Genomic DNA, 10781 nt, shown 5'->3' on the forward strand with positions numbered 1-10781 from the left:
AGACATGCCATCGTGGAAATAAGATAAATAACATATTACTTAAGGGCCATTTAGGTTTTTTTTTTTATAAAATAACAAATTGTAATATGTCGCTATAAAGAAAATCAAATCAAATTTACTTGACCTCCAAGGGGGGCGGGGGGAGCCGTTAGGAGGGCGGGGCGCCCCCCTTATATAATGGTAGGGGAAACACTGTATATATATATATATATATATATATATATATATATATATATATAAGCAATACATCTGTTTTCCATTTACACAAAGATAATAAGAGAATAAAACTACAGGGTTTGAAGTTCTCCGTTGCTATGACATATTTCGGTTAATTGCAGCGATTCTACAACGGATTTCCGTCAATTGCAGGGTTCCTGCCTGTCCTTCTGTCTTAAATTTACTTTTCATAATTTTAAGGCCATAAATATGCTTACATTTCTCAAATAGTGTAATAAATGTCTTAATTTCAGTTTGAATAGGTCTTAAATTAAGGAAAGATGAGGTGTATTCACCCTGCTGAGGGGGATGTGATCAAAGCTTAGAGTGGAGCGAAAGCACACGTTCCTCTCTGCACTCTAAGCGTTCTGTAATCACTCCGCTCCGAGTCCACTCTGGGTTTTCCCGCTCACGGAAAAACTGCTCCGTGATCACCCCATTTTAAAAGTTATTCTAATATGTTTATTTTTTTACATCATGAACGTCTGAATTTATAATAATACATGTAACATTTATAATACTTTATGTAACGTTTTGGAAAGTATTCTACATGTTTAATAAATATAATTACACAAAAATGTCCACATGTAGTGAACGCATAGAGAGAAATGCACATTTTATATGGATTAGCCTAAGAGAGTAGTCTGTTTCTATTCGTTTTGCTTAAAAGTAGACTGACTATCTATCTACCTTCCTTACCCCTACCGGAGTTTCGGTTCATTTATGAGACGCGCTCCAGTTCACCTGCAATACAATATCAAGCTGGCGCCTCCATGTCATGAACCCCCATGGCAGGATCACTATAGCAAGGACCTCTGTATTTATAAAATCCTGCGTACGGGCCTGTTCATGCTGTTCTCTTTTCATATAATCAACATAGATAAAATAAAAAAAAATAACATTATATTATTTAATTATAATAATGGCTAGGTTAAAAAACGATACTATATTATGTATAGTTTGTGATATTAGCTCACTTTTCGGCAAAAGCTCTGTTAGCTTATATTATTTAAAATAAAAACTTGTGTTGTAGTCATACAAATAATTAACCATTTGCATAACTTTATCACAAAGAGATAAATCTTGTAAAAGCATTAGAAAAACATTGAAATTTCATAAAGTGTGTAAATAATAGAAACGCAGTTCAAAATGGCCTTTATTTAAATGCAAATGTTCTTTGAGTATTTAATTTGTGAAGGTAAAGCATGTACTCACTATACTCCTAATTACAAGAAAAAACTGCTCTGAAACTGGGTGTGCGACAGGCTGTGGAATGGGGTTTGGCCGAGGAAAAATTCAGTCAAAAGTTTTTTTTTGTTTTGCTTTAATCCCTTAAACTAATTTCTTGTTCTGGTTAAATTGTTCATTCCAGGAACACACCATTTGTAATGTCTTCATAAACTGATCTGACCTTATGTGATTGTAGTCAGTTTCAGTCTACACCTGTCTTCAGGAGCAGACCTGTTCAACATTCCTTGGCAGAACAGAAAGTTCAGAAAAAGGCATATACTCACAAGCAAATAGATCTGAAAAGATTGCTCAGTTACCGATGAACTGCACATTATGGGTGTTTCTGTCACAAAGACTGTTCTAAACAATAGGCACTGGCAGCTTAAATAATATGCCATGCTTTGACTGAAATCAAAGCATGTATGGATAAGCCAAATGGAATGCATTGCATTGAGTTTAATTAGGGGTGTAACGATATCGATACTGAACTCACGATACAATATTACTGCGATACTCCAAGACATGGTAAAAGGTTAACAAAAAATGTACCGTTGTTTAAAATGCTAAATTTGATTTTACATTGTGGAATTGGATAGGTTTTGACTTGGTGCTGGTAACCCAATGCACAGGACAAAGGTGACACCAGAATAAAAATATTCATGATTCTGAAGCTGAAAATACAGAATTATTTTAGACATATGCTTGCACTGTCACTGACTAGATACAGTACATTTAAAATAATGTAGGCCACTTTTTACTGGTAACATTTGGCATTATCAGGAGCCACAAATATTGCCCTATTTCATTATTATACTTTATATTCAACATTTATATATAGTGGTTTAATGTAGTAAAACTCTGAAAACTTAAATTTTTTCTCATTTTTTATTTTGGTTGAACTATACACAATACATATTGTCACTATCCACGATACATATTGTTGCAGTTTTGTACTGCGATATATTGTGACACGATATATTGTTACACCCCTAAGTTTAATGGAAATGTTCAGAAAGATTGAAAGGCAAATTAATCTAAATATATTTTATTAAAGGTTTGGTTACCTGGCTGCACTTTTCAACATAATAAAAGTAAATGAGGATTGGGTCTGTAAAGCTAAAAAAAAAACTATGATAAAAGTGCTTTGTATAACTGTGAAAAATGTTGGTCTGTTACGTACTATGTTGGTGTTCATTGGCCTATTTGAGAATTAAGTTTTTATATATATATATATATATATATATATATATATATATATATATATATATATATATATATATATATATATATATATATATTAGGGCTGTTTTCGACTAAGGATTTTCATAGTCGAATCTGATTCGTTAGATTTTGCCGTAGTCGACTGATAGTCGAACCTTTTTTTTTTTCTTTTTTCTTTTTTTTTTTAGATAGCAGCTAGATTTTTTCCATTTCAAACAAAAGAGCTAAAAAACACATATATATCACACATATATCATAACATTTCATAAACATGAGGAGCAATATGAGAGAGAAATTTGGTGATGGTTGTTTAGGTACATTAAACCACGTAAAGCTTTTTCACGCCCATGAGAACCGCGTGGAGTCAACTCACAGCCGCTCCACTGCCCTGCTGAAAATGTGAAGCAGAAACGCTTAATATCAGATAATGTCCATAATAATTGGACTCTGGGTTCGATTTTTTTGACCATTTTCAGTGGTTATGAGGAGCAATATGAGAGGGAAATTTGGTAATCGTTGTTTAGGTACATTAAACAACGTAAAGCTTTTTAACGCACATGAGAACCGTGTGGAGTCAGCTTTTTAACGCACATGAGAACCGTGTGGAGTCAACTCACAGCCGCTCCGCAGCCCTGCTGAAAATGTGAAGCAGAAACGCTTAATATCAGATAACGTCCATAATAATTGGACTCTGGGTTCGATTTTTTTTTTATCATTTTAAGTGGTTATGTGGAGCAACATGAGAGGGGAATTTGGTAATCATTGTTTAGGTACATTAAACCATGTAAAGCTTTTTAACGCACATGAGAACCGTGTGGAGTCAACTCACAGCCGCTCCGCAGCCCTGCTGAAAATGTGAAGCAGATTTTTTAATACATTTTTATTTATTTACATTAGTAAGCTACAGGACATCATCTTTCAAAACATGACCTGAAAAAATAAAATAAAAATGGTACCCAGCCCTTCTGAAAATGCGAATGCGTCTCTGTCCCTAGCACATTTCAAACCAAACTGACGCCCATGTATTCGACTATGAGGTTCATAGTCGAATCAGACCTCTCCGAATCGAATCGTCGAATCCTCGACTATTAGAAGCCAGCCCTAATATATATATATATATATATACATAATCGTTTCAGCGAATTGGTTAGTTAAAATTACATGTATGTTGCTTTTGTGTTCTTTTTAAATCTTGAACCCTTCAATCTCTATTAATTGTTATTGTGTGGAAAAGTGTGACCAGTTCATTAACTCTGTATAATAACACACTTCAGTGAATTTGCTAAAGCCTCGCTGACTTTGTGTACCTCATTATGTTTGGTTTTGCAGGGTTGTCTTATGCGAGTCACACAGTGGGCTTCACCCCGCCAACTACGCTGACCAGAGCAGGCATGTCCTACTACAACACACCCGGCCTGCATGTCCACGTAGGAGCCTCACACGGCATTGCAGTGAGTTCCTTCTGGCCTTGCACCATCATGACTGTCTGTGTTTTTTCCCTTCCTAATAAGCCCAAAGTATACTTCGATTTTTACGTGTCCATAGGGTTGTACACCGTCAATTTTGTCATCAGCTTAGAAATTCATCCTAAAATCTCAAGACATTTATTCCGTTTCCAAATGATTTGATCAAGTGGTGTACAGATGTTGTTTGGGACATTTCATCCCCCCTTTCTCTTAAACATACCTTGTTAGACTGCTCTGCTTTTAATGCACTTAGGCAACAATTTACTTAAAAGTTCTCTTAAGTACTTGTTTAAAGGGATCATATGATGCTTTTTAATGTTTTCCTTTTCCTTTAGTGTGTAATGCTTCTGTTTGTGCATGTATAAAATCTGCACAGTTATAAAGCTCATAGTCTACTGCAAAGGGATTTATTCTATCTAACAGAGAACTCTGATCCAGACCTGCCTCGATCGAAGTCCAGATATTACTTCAGCAAACGTCTACATTACAGTCAACTTTTAACAACGCAGCTATTGCCAATAGCCTTTGCTGCTGACAGTGACACGGCCCTCGACCTACCTATATTGTATATGCGTACTATCGTGCAGCCTGACTTATCCAAATGTGTACCTTATCTTTCACTAAGGAAAAACTATTTAACACATTAGGCAGAATAATTTTTTAAAACTTTATTATGAGTAACCTCCAATTCTTATGTATTGGTACATATGTAGGTCAGGGCTCTACGCTAACTTTTTTCCCAAGGAGCACATGTGCTCCTAAATGAAAAAATTTAGGAGCACACAAAGAAATATAGGAGCACAGTGAAAAAAGTTGATTAAACTGCTCAGTTCATATGGATTAGTTTTATGACCTTTTTATGAACTTTTTTCGAAGCATTAAAGTGGTTGTTGTGTAGGCTGTCAATGGAGGGAAAGAAATCTCTAAATTTCATCAAAAAGTTCTTCATTTGTGTTCCGAAGATGCGTGAAAGTCTTACGGGTTTGGAACGACATGATGGAGAGTAATAAATGACAGAATTTTCTCTTTTGGGTGAACTACCTGTTTAATAATTAGCTATGCAATTATTAGTTTTAGCCTACTTCAAAATATATAAAAGAATGAACACCTCAATAAAGTATAAAGTGCTAAAAACAAAACAAATGCCTTTTTTCCTTTGCAGTACTTGCAGTAGGCTACATTAAGTTGTCCTCAAAAATGAGTTTTTGTCGTCTTCCTGTCCTCAGTGTCGACTGTTTTGGTCGTAACTTAAGTTTCTGCACTTGGTCTTTTTTTGAGACCTAAACGTTGCTAATACAATTTTGATACTCATTTGAAAGTATTGATAGTGTGCGGGAGTTCCTTGGGTTGTTTTTTTTTTTTTTTTTTGCACTTGGTCTTTTGAGATAATGACTATAGGCGTCATACTGTGTTGCGTATCTAGCTCACTTAGTGTTTACTGCTTTTATTGTGTAGGGGGGCCTGTTTACACCTGGTCACTTCATGCGTTTTAACTGATCAAAAGCAAAACGATTCCATTGTGTGTTTTCGCAAAACTGATAAATAAATAAATCGGATTTTATATTCCCGCGCAATATGCAGATTTAATGTAAGCCTATGCATAGTTCATGTCACCAAAAGCAACAGATATGAGCTGCATTTTATTGATCATAAGCTCATTTCAAAATCAGCGATAGGAGAGCGCGACAGCAGCACTGGTAGCCTAATATCATTTCGTTTCTTTACTATTAATGAATATGATTGTGTGTAGAGCGTCTACGACTTACTTTCACTTTCATTTGCGGCAGTTTGCGCGTTGGCTTGATCAATAGATCGCTCATCTGTCGTGATGCGTGTTACAGTAGCGTCAACATATCTGGCTATAACATGACATATAGCCAATAACACGCTCTCACACGTTTATTTTTAGCACTGTTGGGAGGAGTCACTTGACTCTCTCACTTAAAATCCATCAGTTCCCGCACATTCCCACACTATTTCAGTGATTGGCTCATTGGTTGCGAATCGTCGCTCTCATTTGAATAAAGTTAAGCGCGTCATGTTCACATCGCGCAGTCGCGCCCCGTCCTCGTCCTCTTGCTTGCTTTCCATTATGAAATCAGTGGTATGTTTCGCTTCATCGCGCTGTTGTTCAGTGTATTGAGAACAGCCCGTCACTCGCGCACTGTGCTCGTAAATAATTTTTCAAGTTCGCACATAACTATTTTTAGGCGCAAATGCGAGTGAATTACTCGCACTGTAGAGCCCTGCAGGTACATGTACCAATTTCAATACGCATGTACTAGAGCTGCATAATTAATAGATAAAAGGTTGTAATCTTGATTCAAATACCCACGCAATTTTATTCCTAAATGACAACGATATGGCCATTTCTAATAAACCTTTGACAAGTGCGATCACAGCGGAACATTTAAATCTGCATTAGCTTCAAATAAAGATTGTATCAATTGCATCGTTACATTAGTACTGTAGGTGGCGACAAGTGCTAACCAGTCATTTTATTGATTTATTCATGAGATTCATTCAAAAAGTCAAACAAGTGAAGTCTTTATGAGCGAGTCATTGAATCATTCATTCATTCAATTTAAAATCGAATTAATTATTATTTTTAAACAGACTGCAGCAATTAACATTTTGTCAGGACCTCTAATAAATTACATTATTTTATTTAGTTGTCTATTCAGAATTGTGGGACAATCACTCCATTTTAAACAAAAAAAAATTGTGATTCTCAGTTGAGAACTGTGCAACTCTAGTTTTGAGTATTTTAAATGAGCGGTTACCCTGGTTTACTAATATTCCTTGTTGAATGTGTTCCCCAGCCTGTTTAAGGTTTTTTTTTGTTTTGTTTTTTTACTGCAGATACCCTGTAATGCACAATTCACAGAAGAGTTTATTCAGTACAGTTTTCTGCAGATAGCTCCAAGCATTTAGCAGTTTCAGTGTGGGCCTATAGTCTTTACTTTATCTTGTTGTAATGTTTATTATGTGCTAAAGGTCATTTGGATTACATTTCAAACATTGAACAAACATTCAAAAATATTGGTAGCTCATCACAGGCAAGTGTTAAAGGAATCATGATGCGCGTTTTTTTTTTTTTATGGTTTGGATGCTACTTAGACCTTGCTCTGACATATGCTCTGACTTGCTCTGACATACGCCCATGCATATGGTATTAATCGTTATTTGTGCAGGTCTTAAAAAGCCTTAAACCCTTGACTCAGCACTCCAGTTACGTCACAGTTATTTATATACCACTTTATACAAAAGATTGCTTTAAAGCAAGCAGCTTTACAGTACTAAACATGACAAACAGGTACAGTAGTTTGAAGGGGTTTACCAGCCTGAACATACTGTTTTGAACTCCAGAAACAAACTCAAAGTGACGTCACACCAGTTCGTTCTTCTATTTTGCCTGAAGAGGGTCTAAATGGTTCTAGATGGAGCTGGTGTGAATCTTCAGCTGTTCTAAACATCAGTTTTATCACAACCCATGGAAAGTTATAGATTTACTGTCCTTTCTCCCCTCACAGAGACCCTCCCCAAGAAGAAGCAACAGTCCTGATAAATTCAAGCGGCCCACGCCTCCACCTTCCCCCAACACGCATGCTGGTGTGCAGCCATCACCTCCCCCGCCACCCACCGGACACCCGCCATCATCCCAGCAGTCCATGCAGCCATAGGTCAATGCGCCATCGGAGAGGACTGCTTCACTGTAACATCCTTCCAGCCAAAGGATTAAAATTCCTTCTTATCTTCATCGTCTCGCACTGAAACCATTAATTTGTCTTGCTCATAGTTTTCTGTTTGGAAGAATGTGTCCACTTGAGACAAGGGGTAAAGGCATTTCCTGCTCAGAGGGAATGAACATGTCTTTGGTGTATAGCACAGTTTTAGCAAGTACTTAGTGCTTTGACATCGGTGTGTGTGTCAAGCGATCTACGCCCATAGCAATCTCTTAGAAATTGCTCGTTCGTAGATGGTTTCATATTTTTTTCATGTTTAGACACTTTAAAAGTGTCAGCCAGAGTAGACCATTAGGACGTTCCAGAAAGCCACGGGTAGGTTCAGTACTTAAGATGGAATCATGAACAAAGCATCTAATGGCCTTTTATTGATAATACTCTGGTAATAGTAATACCAACTATTACTATTTAATTATCAGTTAAATAAATCATAAGTGTCTCAGAAAGTGGTGGGAAAAAAAAACAAAAACATCCTGTTTATACAGCAATATGCATTTGATAGTTGCCTCATAAACATATTCGGAAAGCAAGAACGCAAAATATGTTAATCGTGATGAAAATACTTAACAGTAGTGACGAAGAAAGCTCACAAAGCAATGTCCAGGTCATATATCATCTCAAAATCAGAATAAAAAAAATGCATAACGAAAATGAAACCTTCTGAAGACCAAATTTCCATTATTTGTATATATAATAAGTTTGACTATATATATATATATATATATATATATATATATATATATATATATATATATATATATATTCAAACTTATATATATTTAAATTCTCTCAATATTTTCATAAATATAATTGTGACATTGTATAAAACACATTTTCCTGACAAATTCAGGAAATCCAGCATATGGCTTCATTTTCTTTATGCAAAATGTTTAATTTCATTCCTTTCTGACCTGGACAGTAAGTTATGGAAGCTTGTTTCCGCCACTGAATAAAACATTTTAAAAGATAATTGCGACTTTTTATCTCACAATTGCGAGTTTACATCTCGCAATTCTGACTTTATTTCTCAGAATTGCAAGATATAAAGTCAGAATTGCGTGAAATAAAGTCAGAATTCTGAGATATAAAGTCAGAATTGCGAGATATAATGTCGCAATTGCGTCTTATAAAGTCCGAATTCTGACTTTTTTTCTCGCAATTGCGATTTTACATCACGCAATTCTGACTTTATATCTCAGAATTCTGACTTTATATCACGCAATTCTGACTTTATAACACATAATTGCGAGTTTATATCTTGCAATTCTGACATCTTTTCTCAGAATTGTGAGATATAAAGTCCAATTCTAAGGGGAAAAAAAAGACTTTTTTTTTTTTTTTTTTTTACCTTAGAATAGTTTATATCTCACAATTCTGACTTTATAACACACAATTGCGACTTTATATCATGCAATTCTGACTTTATATCTCCCAATTGCGTGATATAAAGTCAGAATTCTGAGATATAAAGTCAGAATTGCGTGATATAAAGTCGCAATTGCGAGAAAAAAAGTCAGAATTCTGACTTTATAACACGCAATTGTGACTTTATTTCACGCAATTCTGACTTAATATCTCGCAATTCTGAGAAATAAAGTCAGAATTGCGAGATGTAAACTCGCAATTTTGAGATAAAAAGTCGCAATTATCTTTTTATTTTATTTTATTTTATTATGTGGCGGAAACAAGCTTCCATAGTAAGTGGCTTTGCCATGTTTGAATGAGAAGATTCTGCAGTAGATGACTTAGTGTTTCGGAGCCGCTGCAGATGTAATGCGTTGTTGGCATCTACTTTTATCCTCCTGGTAGGATCTAAAAGCTTTTTTAAAATTTCAGCAAGACACTTGAATCATTAAATGCTGTAGATTAGAAAAGACTAGTGTGTTTTTGTGTAGTGATCGTCTCGTTTCTTTTTACAAACACACCTGCAGCTCTTTTCTGCTTAACGGTGTCTGGTACCACTGTGATATTTGTTTTCTTACTTCTAGATATACTGAGTATAAAATAATTGGAAGTGAATTGAAGCATGTGTAAATAGAATTTTTGTATGCTTTGCAAATTTGCCCAATACCCGAAATTCTTATGGGGGTCCCTTTTGAAAAGTGTTTAAAAATGTTTCATGCAGATTTACGGAAGGTCAAACCAATCATTTATTTCCCAAAGCCAACTTTGGTCGCAAGTTCTGTCGTTTCCATTGGAGTTCAAGAAAACTTATAAAGAAAACCCATAGTTGGCTGATGATGCTTTTGGAAAACGCACTCCTGGTTGGTTGTAGTTAAGTTGGTTGGTTACTGTGGCCAAGTGAATGCTGAAAGTGTACAACCTCTTACAAAACATGACTGTGTTTGCTGAAGCATGACATCAGCGCTTTTCATCCTCAATACAGGGTGTGTCTATAGTTTTCGTCTTCCATTTTTTTTTTTTTTTTTCACCATGTATTCTTTTAGAGCACAATTCATTAGATTTAGTGGAGCTAGGAATATATTTAATTTAATGTTACACTTTTGTTTACTTTCTTTTTTTTTTTACTGTTGTCTCTGTAAATATCTATGTATAGAAAAAGAATACTTTGTTCATTTGACTTCAGTTTTTGTCTCGTTTTTGTAATTTCCAGCCTCACCCACCTTTTATTTTAAGACTGTTGACGACTGAATGTAACGTTTGCTCATTTTACTGCTATCATTAACAGAGGACACCTTTGAGCCTTAACTCGCTGTGGTATTGCTCTAGCTTATCCCCACATCAGACTATTAATGCCTTAATATGTGGTTCAGTTTTTTGTTTTGTTTTTGTCACAACAGATACTAATTCTGATTTGCATTGCATCATTTGTAAAGTAAAAACTAGCTACATTATGTAATGGTTATTTTGGTTATTAAAACGATGATGATTATAACTGAAA

At 35.4% G+C, this 10781-nt stretch overlaps 1 protein-coding gene across 2 annotated transcripts in view; it reads left to right on the top strand.

Annotated features, from left to right (window-relative positions):
* The window catches only part of ccdc6b (coiled-coil domain containing 6b), a 36488-nt gene extending 25707 nt beyond the window's left edge, over positions 1-10781 (top strand). The window contains exons 8-10 of one of the 2 annotated variants that reach the window (XM_081392659.1): positions 3997-4118; positions 7667-8463; positions 9569-10781. In XM_081392659.1, the coding sequence (XP_081248785.1) occupies positions 3997-4118; positions 7667-7816 (272 nt within the window). In that variant the 3' untranslated portion in view covers positions 7817-8463; positions 9569-10781. Of the gene's footprint in view, positions 1-3996; positions 4119-7666; positions 8464-9518 lie in introns of both variants that reach the window. The other variant, XM_081392660.1, reaches the window with a different exon arrangement.

The sequence above is a fragment of the Scardinius erythrophthalmus genome (assembly GCF_964197995.2).
Source record: "Scardinius erythrophthalmus genome assembly, chromosome: 18".
Taxonomy (NCBI): Eukaryota; Metazoa; Chordata; class Actinopteri; order Cypriniformes; family Leuciscidae; genus Scardinius; species Scardinius erythrophthalmus.